The 15,839-nt window shown below is 44.9% G+C and overlaps 1 protein-coding gene across 1 annotated transcript in view; it reads right to left on the bottom strand.

The window, feature by feature from the left end:
* KPNA6 (karyopherin subunit alpha 6) overlaps positions 1-15,839 on the bottom strand; it is a 43,699-nt gene continuing 27,860 nt past the window's right edge. The window contains exons 5-14 of the mRNA XM_056122630.1: positions 15,390-15,484; positions 14,381-14,512; positions 10,714-10,802; positions 9,757-9,856; positions 9,038-9,201; positions 8,655-8,733; positions 7,850-7,975; positions 7,402-7,529; positions 5,943-6,121; positions 1-4,861 (exon numbers count right to left, since the gene is read on the bottom strand). Coding sequence (XP_055978605.1) covers positions 4,674-4,861; positions 5,943-6,121; positions 7,402-7,529; positions 7,850-7,975; positions 8,655-8,733; positions 9,038-9,201; positions 9,757-9,856; positions 10,714-10,802; positions 14,381-14,512; positions 15,390-15,484 — 1,280 coding nt within the window. The 3' untranslated portion in view covers positions 1-4,673. The remainder of the gene's footprint in view (positions 4,862-5,942; positions 6,122-7,401; positions 7,530-7,849; positions 7,976-8,654; positions 8,734-9,037; positions 9,202-9,756; positions 9,857-10,713; positions 10,803-14,380; positions 14,513-15,389; positions 15,485-15,839) is intronic.

Raw genomic sequence — 15,839 nt, 5'->3', positions numbered from 1 at the left:
AACTTTGCAACAGGTTTTTATTTCTGCTTTATTATCTATTACAGTGTTTAAAACCTAAAGAAATACACTTTCTCTTCAAATTTGGATGTGTATATAAATATCATTTGTTTGGACTCAGCACACTCAACGCCACGGTTTCTTGGCCTGTGTTTTCTCTGAAATCGTCAAGCTTTGTCTGTCTACCCAGGGGCCCTGAGAACATGGAAAATAGCATTTGTAGTTTTTGGAAAACTAAAAGCAAATGAACTTGAAAAGAAAAACCAGTGAGGAAAAGGATTTGAGTCATTTTCCTAGGATCTGTAGCTGAGAACCCAAGCTTGTTCTTGCCCTCAAGATATATAATCTGTTTTGAGTGGCAGGGACCCATACACTTTGTTTATTCAGTCAAAGGTAGTTCCCAAAAGAGCTGGCAAAAGAGGCCAATGCCCAATGTCAGGGTCTGAGGAGTTGGCTTAGAGGCCAACATTTTAAGGAAGTCACTGAGTCAGTTTCCTGCCAGTTTTAGGATCTGCACACCAACTTCCTTCACTGCCTCCCAGAGCAAGGCAGTTTTCTCTGACTAAAATCCATGGCCCAAAGATCTGATCTGCCCAGGTGAGCAGGGTTAGCCTTCAGCAGAGGGGTTCAGGTATGTGCTAATGTGGACATAAGCAGTTAGGCTGGCCTGGAAGTAGTGAGGTAGGCCCAAACCCACTGAAGCCCTTTGTCACATGCTCCACAAACCTTTCTCCTGGGGTATTCTGAGTCCAAAATTTAATCCTGCTTCCTACCCAGTTTTGGTTCTACACATAGCATAGGCTTCTTGAAAAATGCCCTTAGAGGAAAAAAAGAACAGCTTTAATTCACATCTAGTTGGTATTGACCTCAAATTTGTCCCTTGCCATGGTCTGGGGTGGGGCTAGATTATGGGATGACTGATTTATGAAGGCCTTGGCCAAAGAGCAGCTAGTGTCTACCACATGGATCCCTGTAGGGCCAAGTTTCTAATTTGTTGGCTTAAAAGGATCCAAAAGTTAAGACACAGGGAAAAAATAGACGAGATGTGCAATACTATAACAGTTGTAGAAGAATGCTACTCTGAATAATTTCTCACATTCACTTTTTTCTAGTGCAGCCCTAAGTGGAAGATGTTTCTACTGGTCATGAACATTTCCTATAAATCTCGGTGCACTGCACCATGCACCCTTTCCCACCCTGCTAGGGAGGCAGACGGGCACACATATTCCTGAGACCCCAGTCATATTCTCCCTACGGAGTCACTGGAGAATCTGGCTCTTTGCCTTCCATTGAGATTGAGAACTGAGGAAGACCCACTCTGAACAAGTCGAGGGGAAAAGATATGAAAAATGATTTGGGATTTTCAAAGAGAGGCATATGTAGGATGTAAAGAGGAGTACTGCTAGGCTTTCATCTAGTTGGCTAGCAATGGGTAATTCTGGGATATAAGGGGTAACGAAGGTAGGTAGACATGAGGTGTCTTCTGCGACAGAGTGTAGATATCAACATTCCAGGTAAGAGAGGTCAAAAGTCCCTGAAAACTGAGGTTACAACACCTGTTCTTGGAAAGAGTCATTCATGTCCACTTCTTGAGTTAGAGGAACCCAATAACCACCTGAGGTGGAACCGATGCAGTTCTACCAGAAGGTTGAAATTACTGGAGAGAGCCGGGAATTGAAGGCGGGCTTCTAAGATCAGAGACCAATAGTAGTAGGGAAGACAACTGGGGGAGAGATACCCAGAGGGGTTAGTGATATTCAAAACAGTGAACACTTTAGTTTTTTTTTCCCCAAAGGCTCAGGTCCCCTTTATCTACACTTAGATACCTCCAATCAGAGAGGTCTTTAAATGAGTAACTAGACATGAAGAGTCCCAAATTTTATCTTCTCAGGCTATTCTCTGTAGTAGGCTAGAAGCCTTCTCCATCCCTGCATCAACCATTATTCAGAAGTCTACCAGAAAGTCTCACCCAGACCAAGGTCTGGAGCCCAAATGGGGCGGTCCATGAAGATGCCAGTGAAATCTGGGCTAAAGAAGAATTTGCTTCCCAAATGGCCTAAGGACATGAGAAAACACAAGTGATGATGTTATAGCCTCTGTGAGCTGCAAGAATTTCACTTGTTGACTGAAAAGCGGGTGGGGGGGTTAGAAGAAGATAATGGGAAAACAGTCTAGGGAAGACATAAAGTAAAGTTCCTGGAGACCATTTTTTTCTGATGAGAAATCTGTCCTCAAGTCATGTCTTGGAAGACTTTGGCCTTGAAGTACTTGGAGAAGACAGGCTTTAAGCAGCAGCCAGATGATCTAATGTCTCCCACATGGCACAGAGCCAGACCTGACGGGAACGGAGATTTCAGAGGAACAGAATGGCTAGGAAGCAGGATATGTAGGTCTCACAGGAATTTAGCGCCAATTTCACAGACTATTGCTTTAAGATGTAGAGAGTAGACCCACTAAAGTATTCTGCCCTTCAAACAAAGACAGGGGTGGGAGGGAATGGTTTTGCAGTGAAATCAAGAGCCAAGTGAAATAGCCCCGTCCCAGGCCTCCCTGGGGGATTGGTGTTGGTCAATTGTTCCTTAGGGAAAGAATGGCACCTGATTCACTGAGGTGATTTAGCACTGATGTGGCACTTCAGTGATAATCACTAGCCCCAAACCACCTTCCTTAGGAAACAGCTCTGGAGTTGGATCTAAACATCAGAAGGAGAGGGCAAAATCAATACCAATGGCCAGGAGTGAGCACCCAACTGGTATGTCTGTAGCAGAGAGGCTTGAATTTTACCTGAGCCTGAGGTAATGCACTGGAATGCAAGCAAGAATGGCACTATTCTTGGAGAAAGGAAAGTACAGCTTAGCACTCATGGACCACTGTAGGAAAGCAGCTGACGGGCAAATTGCGCCTTTAGTGCCATAGTTGTTCTATACTTATCTGACCGCTTTCTCCACTTCAACTCCCTACAAACTACGCTCACTATCCTATGTAATCCATAGGCAAGCCAAAGAGGCCCTGTACTAGCTTTACTCAAGAGGAGAAGGGATTAGAACTATAACTGTTACAAGGAAGTGCAAAACCCAAACCAGGAATAAGGACCCCCCAATAGGGAAGACACCAGAAGCTCTCATGGAAGTACTGAGGGGGCTGAGTTTCTGTAGTAACAGGATATACAGCCATGTGATAATCTATGTGCATGAGAGTCTGAGACTGAATCTGAAAAGGCAGACTGCTTTCTGGGTTTCCAGATGTAAGGATGCTCAGCAGGAAGGAATAGAGGGACAGATTTCACCAGGCCTTGGGGCCATCCTTGCTCCTTTAACTGCTGGGAAAATGAGATCAGACCGGCCTGCTATATATAGGTTCCAGAGTGAAAAGTTGGTCCTACGTGGCAGCCCAGTACCCAAGCAGAGAGGAAAAGGCTTCCTGAGCAAGGAAGCTTCCACATCTCTTTTTGGTCTTCCTTACAGTATCTTGCTTACAGAAATTACAGACAGCTCTTCCTCTTGAGACCAATTAAGATTGATCTACCTAATATATAGAATATAAAAAAATACAGAACTTTTTTTGGACATTCTCTCCTTTGGAAGTAAAATATACATGATCCAACTATGGAAGAGGAAGAAGAAGAAAGGCCAAAGGCAGGGATCTCTGGCTATCCCAATACATGACACTCTCACTCTCACCTCCTCTGTAACTTATGGGTCACCAGAGCAAGGACTTTCTCCTCCAGAGAAAGGAAGGACCACAGCCCCCCATCTCGGGTTTAGGAGAAAATACAGCGACCTCAGAGGTTCATTCAACTCTGAGGGGAATTTTCAAGTAAACAAATAAAGTTGGGTCGCACCATTGGAAGGTGAGTAGGAAACATGGGATCAGTAGCGACACATGGGAAGCCCTGTGTGAAGGCCTGTGCTCCTCCCCTCCACTCCCACTGGTGTACTTGCCCCTAACTAGAGAGGTCTGGGCGATCAGAGGGGGGAAAGGCATTTGTCTCACAACAGCCTCCACCCTCTGCCTCTAGTCCCAGACAATGCTGGCAGCTGGGATTCCTAAAACCAGGAACGCATGGCTCTTGGAAAGAGCAGTCTTAATACAAGAAAAATGTGCAAAAGAAAAAAAATTAAATAACTCAATCCAAGCATACAAGATTAATATTCTGTCAGAGCAAGAACACTTTGTTTTGAATTTCTCCTCTCCCTTCCCGCCCCTCCCACCTCTGGAATATTCCATCTGCTCAAGTACCCAAGATAAGAGTTACACAGATCAGGGCAGAGGACTGGGAAGAAGGAAGATATAAAGGAAGTCAGTCACCACTAAAGAAAAAAATAAAAATTAAAAAAAAAAAAAGGTGCAAAATTGATTACCTCAGTCCTCCTTTGTCTACCCCTGGGCTCCTGGGTTAAAGACATGTGTGCAGCCAAAATATAGTGTAAGGAAGAAAAACCCAACACGTCCCCTTCTTGTCACAAAACCCAAAAGTGAGCCTCAGATGGTTCTGTCTGTCCAGAGGGTGCTCCCTCCAGGGAAGGGGGTGGAGCAGGTTGAAGAGCACAGTCTTCCAGGGCAGCAGAGGTGTGTGGTGGCTAATGGTGGGGGGGCCTGGCTTCCCGCCCACCAGAGGGCTGCTTTTCCGCTGGTTGGTGGTGCTTCCCATCCCCTCCCCTCCCTGGAGGCAGATATTATAGCTGGAAGCCCTCCATGGGGGCCTCAGGCTGCTGGAAGATGAACTGTTGTTGCGTCTCATCCACTTGGGGAGCCAAGCTGCTATCATCATCTTCTACACCAAAATAGTGCTCAATGAGGTCAAATGCCTTCTGGTAGATTTCTTGATTCTCATGGCTCTGGAGAAACTCAATTTTATCCAAGCCTACGGTAGCAGAAATCAAGGAAAGAAAAATAAAATTTGAGTGCTTTTCTATGGGTCCAAGTAATATTTACCTTCTTTTCTTGTAGAGTTCAACCAGTGTCTTGTATATCCTTGATATCAACCCCTTTTCCAATGGGTCACTGTCACTTTCCCTGTCCTCCCGTTCATCGATTTGCTCGAGTGGGCCCAGTAACATTGTGAGACTTGTTACTGTGTTTGGCATATCAAATATGCCACGGGTAGCTTGTCAGGCTTTGCCATGCGGGCGAGATACTCTCAGTAGCTTGCCAGGCTCTCTGAGAGGGGCAGAGGAATCGAACTCAGGTCGACCATGTTGGTGCTGCGTGCAAGGCAAACGCCCTACCCGCTGTGCTATCACTCCAGCCCTATTACCTTTGTAATCTGGGCAAATCATTAGACTCCCAGAATCTTTCAGTGAAGAGTCAGAGCCCACCGAGCACTCTTACTGGAATGTCCCAGAAACTTAGCTGCATAGTTCTATTATCAGTTCTGAATCTTTATTTTCACATTTGTAGCGTACCTACTTCCTACTAAATGGGTAGATCCGGGGGTTGGAGTGATAGCACAGTGGACAGGGCATTTGCCTTACACGCAGCCCGACCCAGGTTCGATTCCCAGGATCCCATATGGTCCCCCGAGCATGGCCAGGAGTAATTCCTGAGTGCATGAACCAGGAGTAACCCCTGTGCATCGCTGGGTTTTACCCAAAAAGCCCTCCCCCCCCAAAAAAAGGGTAGATCCTATTAGAAAGAGAAATAATCAGTGGATCTTTAGTGAAGGAACGAGGCCAGCGATACAGTACAGGGATTAAGGCACTTAGCTCACATGGAGCCTGCCCCACTTGGATCCTCAGAAAGCACCTGGATGCCTTTCCCAAATGCCCTGACATAAGCGTATCACTTAAAGGCCTGTAGTCCCCAGGACTGCCAAACTGAGAATGTAACTCAGGGGCAGGGCACATGCACAAGAGGCCCTTGATTCACATTGGCACTATTTAAAAAGAAAAGCTAAAAAAACCTTTCTACTAAGGCAGAGGCAACGCTGGGGAGAAGGGACATACCGTAGGCTTCCTCAATGAGGCCACAGTAGGGATTGACCCCTGAGCCACTGCGCTTGCCTTCTTGCTCTCCAAGCCGAAGAATGTTCTCCAATCCGTTGAGGGCCACTTGCACTATCTTTGAATCCATCACAGTCAGCAAGTCACACAGGGGTTTGATGCAGCCCAGTGAGACCAGGTATCTGAGGTCAGAAACCAGGCAAGAGGTTGTTAGGCAGATTCTTGTAGAGCTTGTAAATCTCCTTACTATCCACTCTAAGCAATCCCCAGGGCCTTCATACCCACCCATCTTCTAACTTAAGTTCTGCATCCTTTCAATAGTACTGGTCACCAACTCATTTGTATACGGAAAGCTGCATTAGATTCCTCCTTGTTGCTAATGTTTTCTTGCTGCAATATTGTCACTCTAAAAACATCATTTCTCTGCTTAAAAATTCTTACAGTTCAAGCTCTAAAGGTATGATAGATAGCACCGTTTTAGTCAAACTGGTTAGAGTCTCCTGATTTTTGTACCTTTACTTAATGCTTTTTCCATTTCACCAGGCCTTTTATAGGCCCAGGTACAGCTCAATGGGTTGCCATGCACAAGGCCCTGGGTTCAGTCCCTGGCACCACAGGCCTCCTGAGCACCACTAGAGAGGACACCCCTCAATCACTATAAAAGATGTAGACAGGGCTGGAGCAATAGCACAGCGGGTAGGGCGTTTGCCTAGCACGCGGCCGACCCGGGTTCGATTCCCAGCATCCCATATGGTTCCCTGAGCACCGCCAGGGGTAATTCCTGAGTGCAGAGCCAGGAGTAAACCCCTGTGCATCACCGGGTGTGACCCAAAAAGCAAAAATAAATAAATAAATTTAAAAAAAGACGTAGACACACCCCAAAGAAAGGACGAAAGGCTTTTTACAACCTGTATGCCTCCTTTAAAGATGAACTCAGTGGCTATCTCCTGACTCTTAAGGCTTCACATACACTAAAATTACTCTCCACAATACCTCATCCCCCCCATAAGTTACATATTAGAGTCAACAACAAACTTGCCCAATTCCACTCCTACTCACACTGATGAAAAACTAAAATCAGTGAACATAAACACATTAGAGCATTCTATGTGCTCCTTCCCAAGCATCATTTACCCACAAATGATTTCTCAGGAAGCTGTTTTGAAGGAGTCACAGCAAGGTTCTCTTTCATTTTGTATGGCTAGCTGAGAATTATAGACTTAAATTCTCTGGTGGGTAGGACAGAGACAAGAAGAGTGTCTGTGTCATAGGTTGTTATTTTCCAGAACACATGAGAGGCACATGGTCTGTTGGTATCTACTGCAGGTTCCAATGTCACTCTAGCAACATAACAGTGAAACTCTACTGTGGTTGGACTGAGGTAGAACCTAAAAAAACAACTTCAAACTTATATATAAAGGCAAAACACATTATTCAAGACAGTGGGAAAGGAATGTGATACCTGATTTGCTCAGGGGTTCCTCCTGATGTGGCATTTGTGATGGCCCAGGCTGCTTCTTTCCTTGTACGGAACTCTGCTTTCTGAAGGATTTCAATCAACACAGGGAAGATATTTGCATCTATGACAGCCTGAGAGAAGATTTTTGGGATTAGAGGAGGGGGAGAAAGCAGATCACTTCCAGAGAAAGCAAAGCCAGCCCACAAGTTAACTAAGACTCAGGTACCTGCCCTTTTGGAGAATTCTGTGTTCTTACCATTTTGGTGAGGGGCCTGACTCAGAGGAACCTGACTTGCCATACATAGAACCTTTGACCAGTAAATGACCCCGATTTCTAAATGAAAACACACTCCTTTTTTTCTATAAGCAAATATCCCCAAATCTCTTATGTTCCTATGCCTTTAAATCTGTTGCCCTATTCCCACCAAGACTTGACTTTAGGTTGTTTTACCTGTATCTGAGCTCTGTTGCCAGCAGTAATATTTGAAATCGTCCAGCAAGCTTCCTTCCGGATGGACTCCTTGGGACTGCTCAGCAAGTGGAGGAGGCAAGGGAGAGCTGAACAGTTAAGAATGACCTAGAGAGAGTACAGTGGGTGAGGTGCTTGCCTTGTATGCAGCTGACCTGGGTTTGATTCCCGCACCACATATGGTCCCCCAAGCATTTGCAGGGGTGGTTCCTGAGCAGAGAGTAAGAAGTGAGAACAGCTGGGGGAGGTGGGGAGGGAGAACAGAAAGGACCTAGAACACCTGAAGCAAAAGCTACAAAAATTAGATGAATTTTAAAATCGAAATTTTAAATTTGGGGGCTGGGGGGGCTAGATTTGATAGTACAGCAGGTAAGGTATTATCCCACTGATTTGTGCCAACTACTCAGGACTCGTATTTCCAGCCTTTGAACAGAGAAACCCCATTAAATGTGCCTTCACATGAGGTGTAATTAACAGAAATTAGTGTCCATGTCCTAACGGTCTAGAGCAGGGACGAAGTCCATAGCTATGAGTATTCTAAAGGAACTCAAAACTGTTAACAATTATTCCATTTAGTTTTCTTTCAAAAGCCTTTAACAGGTGATGATTAGTTCCCAACGTATAGAAGAAATTAAAACAATCAAATTGTCCAGGATTATATTCTAGGCAGAACTGAAATTTTTCACTTAAGCCCAAGCTTTCTCTTCTAGACCATGATTCCTCCTCTCAGAACTGAAGTCCTTGGCGGGTAAAGGTTTTGTCTACAGAATTTACCTATCTTCCTTACCTGGGTCTGGATGTCATCCCCAGTGACGATGTTTCCCACAGCTCTCAGGGCTGGAGAAGCCACTTTGTAATCATTGTGCCTACAGAGAAAAAGAAGATCTGATCATGGGGCCAGAGGCAGGTTATAACCATTAGGGTGCTTACTTTTCATGCAACTGAGCTGGGTTATATCACGGAACATCCTATATGGTCTCCTGAGTACTGCCAGAAATAATTCCTGAGCACAGAGCCAGGAGTAAGCCCTGATCACCACTGGGCATGGCAAAAAAAAAAAAGTAGATCTGATCAGTAGAGAGCCAGCTGACCAACCACCAATGCTGGCATTCTCTTATGGCTCCAAGACCTTTGGGTAGCTTGGGGAATCTGTACTCTGAGACTACTTACATTAATAGTTCCACCAATCTCCGGCAGACTCCAGAGTCTATGACTGCCTGGATCTTCTCATTGGGGCCATCAGACAGGTAAGAAAGGGCCCAGCAAGCATCTGCCAGCAAGTCTGAGTCACTGCTGAAGAGTAGGCGAGAAAGCACAGGCAAACAAGGGGAGACCTGTTGAAAGGAGCGGAAGGCACTTACAGGGGGACAGGACTCCGGTTTACCACTCATTCTGACATTGTGTCCCCTCTGCCCCCCACAAGCATACTTTAGACTTCTTCACTACATTAAACAGACCCTTCTCTTTCACTTTACCATCCAAGCATACTAATCTACCTATGACTATCACTTCTTTAGGTTTCCCATAATTGAGAACCCCCCAAAACTTCCCAATAAAAATTCCTGACATGGGCTGGAGCGATAGCACAGTGGGTAGGGCGTTTGCCTCGCACGCAGCCAACCCGGGTTCAATTCCCAGCATCCCATATAGTCCCCCAAGCACTGCCAGGAGTGATTCCTGAGTGCAAAAGCCAGAAGTAAGTAATCCCTGTGCATCACCAGGTCTCTCTCTCTCTCTCTCTCTCTCTCCCTCCTTCCTCTCTCTCTCTCTCTCCCTCCTTCCCCTCTCTCTCTCACACACACACACACACACACACACACACACACACACACACACACACGTCCTGCACATGAAGGAATCTGCTGTTACACAGGAAACAGATCTCTCACCTTTGCAAACTCAGGGGGTGGATTTTTCCCTCGGCAGAGATTTGACAGGGCCCAGACTGCATTCCGTGTCATTGTCAGTCGTGTGGACTTGGTAAGGAGTCTGAAGGAAACAACAGAGCCAGATCCTAAACAATGATAGCCTTGACTGGGTTGTTGCCAAAGAACCTCCAGAGCACACTCAACAGATCTAAGATTCTATCAGCTTCACTGTTTATTTCTATCTGCAACCCTATGTTATATTTGGGCCCGCAGGTTGTCCTAGATCTTCACAAAGGATAAAATCTGTGTGTGACTGTTAATGCCACAGCTAATTAGGACTTGGATCTTAAACAAGCCTGCAGAACTTTAAAGATATGCCATACTGCACTCCTAATAGTGATCACAAGTTTTAAATAAGGTTACTTCTTGGAGATTAAAGCAGATCTCACGTAGGTCAAAAGAGTCTAGACATGAAAAAGTGAATGATTTTCTATGAAGAACTTGAGAAAGATTTTCAGTGGTAGCCTATAAGATTTGATCTTTATATCCTATGGTGCCCGAGACCGAACCCAGGGCTTCACACATGCAAGGCATGTGTTTTACACTGAGCCACATCTCAGATCTTGGTAGCACAGTCTCTAGAGTGCAATTCAGTCACCTGTTTTGGTTCAGATAGAGCTCTACTTTAAAGGTATGGAAGAATTGAGATGAGCCTTCCCAGAGTTTTTCATGTGTGGTTTAACAGTTTTCCTCTAAGGCAATGCAAAAAACCATAGCAAATCAACACATTCAGTGGAGAAGCTGATTTTCCTTGGGCACAACTAGAGGCACAACCCTATTCTCAAAAGATACCTACATTTCCTTCGGCAAGCAGGATGCACCTTTAGTGTTTCTGTATTTACTTATCATCTTTTGTTAAGTTGTCCTGGAAAGACCTGTCATGTGCTACAGATGTGCAGGTGAGGTTCAGTTACTCACGTTAACAAAGGATTAAGGATGGAGCAGTTCAAGACGTAATCTCGGCAAACGGAGCTGTCTCCAGCTATGTTTCCCAGTGCCCAGACTGCCTGAAAAGGGGATGATGATACTGTTAACACAGACCTTGTGGTTTGAGTGAACATTTCATATTTGAAACACAGAAGGAGCACCCACCAGTTATCAGGACAAAAACCAAATAAAGGCCTAAGACACGCTCAGGTACCTTCCATGTTGGTATCCTTATTGAGAACTTGCCCTACGAGGACCTTTCCTCTAGAGTTCTTGGTTTGCAGGGAACAGAATCTATACTGTAACAGGAGGCAAACTAAGACCTTCCTATTCATACCCATCAAAAAAGAGAAAGTGGGGATGGAGCGATAGTACAGCGGGTAGAGCGTCGGCCTTGCGCACGGTCGACCCGGGTTCAATTCCCAGCATCCCACAGGGTCCCCCAAGCACTGACAGGATTTAATTCCTGAGTGCAGAGCCAGGAGTAACCCCTGAGCATCACTGGTTATGACCCCTCCACAAAAGAAAAAAAAAATCAAAAAAGAGAAAATGACTAGGAAGTTACATCTTTTGTGCCTTTATAAAACTGATAAAATACCACTGCCAGAACTTTCCCTGACCTTGAAGCTAAAGACATTTTTTTCTTTTTCTTTTTGTGTGTGTGTGGGGGTGTCACAATATTCAGGGGTTACTCCTGAATCTGCACTTAGGAACTACTCCTGGTGATGATTGGGGACCGTCTGGGATGCCAGGTATTGAAGCCATGTTGGTCGAGTGCAAGGCAAATGCCCTACCCACTGTACTATTGCTCCAGCTCCAAGAAATAATGTATCACTGTATCACTGTCCTCCCGTTGTTCATCGATTTGCTCGAGTGGGCCCAGTAACGTCTCCATTGGAGACTTTGTTGTTACTGTATTTGGCATATCAAATACATCACAGGTAGCTTGCCAGGCTTTGCCGTGCGGGTGCGATATTCTCGGTAGCTTGCCGGGCTCTCAGAGAGGGGCAGAGGAATCGAACTCGGGTCAGCCATGTTGGCTGCGTGCAAGGCAAACACTCTACCGCTGTGCTACCGGGATACAAATACAGCCCACAAAAGGAAAATAATTATTTACCCGTAACTCATCTGATAAGGGGTTAATATTCAAGATATATAAGGCACTGGGGAAATTTTACAAGAAAAAAAATCCAACCTCATTCAAAAATAGGGAGAGGAAAATGAACAGAAACTTCCTGAAAGAAGAAATACAAAATGGCCAAAAGGCACATAAAAAAAAATGCCTTATGAGGCTGGAGCAATAGCACAGCGGGTAGGACATTTGCCTTTGCACGCAGTTGACCCGGGTTCGATTCCTAGCATCTCATATGGTCCCCCGAGCACTGCTGCGTGTGACCCCCCCCAAAAATGCTTTACGTTCCTATCATGATGAAGACGCAGATCAAAACAATGAGAGATTAACTCACACCACAGAGACTGGCACACATCAAAAAGAACAAAAACAACCAGTACTAGTGCAGGTTTGGGGATATAGGGACTCTCATACACTGCTGGTGGGAATGCTGACGGGAAAACAATTTCCTTTTTGGAAAACAATATGGACATTCCTCAGAAAACTAGAAATGAAGCTTCCCTAAGACCCAGCAATACTGGTCCTGGGAATATACCCTAGGAGCCCAAAACACAGACAGAAGTCGGCTGCACTCCTAAGTTCATTGCAGCACTATTCATAGTAGCCAGAATATGAAAACAATCTAAATGCCCGAGAACAGATGAGTGGGTAAGGAAGCTATGTTGGATCTATACAATGGAACACTATGCAGCCATTAGGAAAAATGAAGGCATGAAATTGCTTATACATGGATGGACATGAAGAATCAAATGAGTTAGAGAGGAACATACAATGATTACAATCATTTGTCGGATATTTAAAAAATATATGAGAATAATACCCAAAGACAATAGAAATGAGAGCCAGGAGGACTGATCCATGGCAGGAAGCTTGCCCAAAAAAAGGTGGTGGGGGTGAGGGAAAGTAAAGTTAGGACAGAGAAGGGACCACTATGACAATGATGTTTGGAAATAATCACTCTGAACAAGCACTGAGTGCTGAAATGAGGTAAAGTGATATGCATGATACCCTTTCAGTAACAGCAGTACAAACCAGTGCCTAAAAGGAAAAAAGAAAGAATTAAAGTGTCTGCCATTAGAGGCAGGCTGGAGGGTGGGAGTGGGCGGTGGGGAACTGGGGACACTGGTGCTGGAAATACTGTGTGACTGAAAATCACGAACAACTTTGGAATGGTGTATTTCAGCAATTCAATAAAAAAAATTTAAAAATGACTATTGCCACTTGAAAATTATACCTACCTTTTTGTTCGTTTTTGGGTCACACCTGGAAGTACTAAGGGATCACTCCTGGTGGGCGCAGGGAATACTCCTGGCAGGTTTGGGGTGCCAGGAATAGAACCTGGATTGGCTGTGTGCAAGGTAAGAGCCCTCCCTGTATACTCTCTCTCCGGCAACCTCTCATCTATAGGTTCTGAAAAATGGATGCTGCTTTTTCCCCCTTCAATATCAGCTCTGATGCCAAATGCATGGAGTTTTCTCTCACCAACAATCTAATTCTCTGACACTAGCTGTATATCCAGCAATTCAATTCTGAAACCCTCATACTAGTCAGGACCCCACAGATTAAAGGTCTTGGTCCCATAGTACTCTCCCTATTTTACTTTCCCATTGTAAGTCCTAGGCACTAACTGGCTATAAAACCAGAAACTCCCACAATCCCTACAGTTAAGTCTAGAATGATTTTATTCAGGAGAAAAGACTTATGTTCACTAGAGCAATAGCACAGTGGGTAGGGCGTTTGCCTTGCATGCAGCAGACCCGGGTTGGATTCTTCCGTCCCTCTTGGAGAGCCCGGCAAGCTATCGAGAGTATCCCACCCACACAGCAGAACCTGGCAAGCCTGGCAAGCTCCCCATGGCATACTCGATATGCCAAGAACAGTAACAACAAGTCTCACAATGGAGACGTTCCTGGTGCCTGCGCGAGCAAACCAATGAACAATGGGAGGATAGTGCTACAGTTTACTATATGAATGTAACTTAGGAAGAGCTAAAGGGAAGAGATGCACAGGGTGAGGTCTCAGGCTAGGAGTGGGAATAGTCTAGAAGTTCCACTCACCAAATATACATCAATGTGTACACCAAATACACCAAGTACACATCACTAACCTGGTAACATTTCCAGCACCCCAACACTCCTAGGGAGACTAGGCTGGAGAAGGGTGTTGACGCGGACATTTCCATGCCCAAAATCCTTTTGGTCCTTCTAATGACAAGTCCCCATCCTAAGGGTATCTAACGGTTCAATTTTGAATCATCTCATAGGTGTCGATTCAGGTGTGTTGTAAAAGGCTCAAAATTAGTAACAATAAACAGTCCAACCACTAAGAAAATTCCAAGGTTTTAAAAGAGTGTTTTACCAAGATGAAAGCTGTTAAATAATATTATAGCACATGCTTGGTATGTGGAAGCCCTTAGTTTGATTCTCAGCACTGCATGATCCGCGAGTGTCACCAGGTTGGCCAAGGGGTTTTCCCGTAACACTGCTTGGGAGACCACCCTCCCCACATTAAGCCCAATATAATTACCTGTTCTTGTACGTCTTCAAAGTCTGAGTTAAGCAGCTCTATAAAAATGGGGACAGCCCCTGCTTCAATGACAATTTTGGTTTGCTGAGAGGTTCCAGAAGCAATGTTTGTTAGTGCCCAGGCAGCTTCAAACTGAAAGTAAGATTAAGTCATAATTAAATGATCATCCCAGAAAGAGCAACCATGCCTATCAGCTGCTTCAGACCAATAAGCCTCTTGCTCTTAACTAAAAGGGGGGAATAATTATCAAAACACCAAGACTTTTCCTCTTCCCCCTTTAAATGGCATCCAATGGTCCCAGGTCCAGTCCTGCACTACCACACACCCATGAGTCCTTTGGCAAGTCACCTTTTAATTTCCTGAGCTTCACTTTCTTCATTTCTGAAACCAGGATTAGAGTGAAATGGATCTCTCAAAGTCCCTTTCAGCTGAGCTTCTAGCAAATTACAATGGATTAAATCATCACCCATTTCTGATCAGAGGCCTAGAAAGGATAAATGAGCACCCTGGGTCAGATAGGTAATAGAAGTGGACCAGGGATAGACAGATAGTACAGGGGTTAAGGCGCTTGCCTTGTATACTGCCAACCCTGGTACGATCCCTGGCACCACAAATGGAGCATCACCAGAGGTCACTCCTGAGCACAGGAGCCAGAAACATCTGAGTATCCTTGAGAGTGGGCTCTCCCTACCCTCCTGCTCCCCACCAAAAGAAGTGTACCAGATCTGATTCATAACAAGAACAAAATCTATCGTCACATTGGTTGGATAGTGGTTAGCATAGCTGCTTTCCAAAATCAGTCTATCATATTCCAGTACTCCCCCTTAAGGTTCTTAGGGAAAGATTTTTGGCTCTCTTGGGGTCAACATCACTGAGGCAATGCGTTTGCTCCCTTTAAATATCCTCAAAAATTAGTTGTCTATTTCCGGAGAGATATGTCTGTAGAAATTCCTACGGCAATTTAATGAAAGGTGCTCTTTCAACTGGTGCCCTTCTACAGTAGGCTCACCTGTAATGTACAATTTTCGTTCCTCTTTAGAAACTCCACAAATCGATCCACTACTCCTGGAGTGCTGATAACTTCATCTATTGGAGGACTAGGCTCTGGAAGAGGGAGAAAGGAAACAGAAATAGTTAAGAGGGCTCTGGATGATTCACTCACCAGGAAGAAGTCAGTTCAACATCCTTCCTAAATACTCATCATCTTTATGCACAGCTGAATGTGAGAGTGAGAGAGAGAGAGGAAACACACACACACACACACACACAGAGAGAGAGAGAGAGAGAGAGAGAGAGAGAGAAGGGCCAATTCTAATTCAAGTAAATTTTGGCTTACTGAACCTACAAGGAGAGAAGAAAACCCAAGGGATGAGCAATTCCTAAACATTTCAACATTTCTGTTCTAGGGCTGGAGAGATGTCTCAAAAAGCTGGAGAATATGCAAGCACTCTATGCTGAA

Source organism: Sorex fumeus, unplaced genomic scaffold (assembly GCF_029834395.1).
Source record: "Sorex fumeus unplaced genomic scaffold, SorFum_2.1 ptg000047l, whole genome shotgun sequence".
NCBI lineage: Eukaryota > Metazoa > Chordata > Mammalia > Eulipotyphla > Soricidae > Sorex > Sorex fumeus.
The sequence above is the reverse complement of the archived record's forward strand: the minus strand, read 5'-3'. Positions and strand labels throughout refer to the sequence as shown.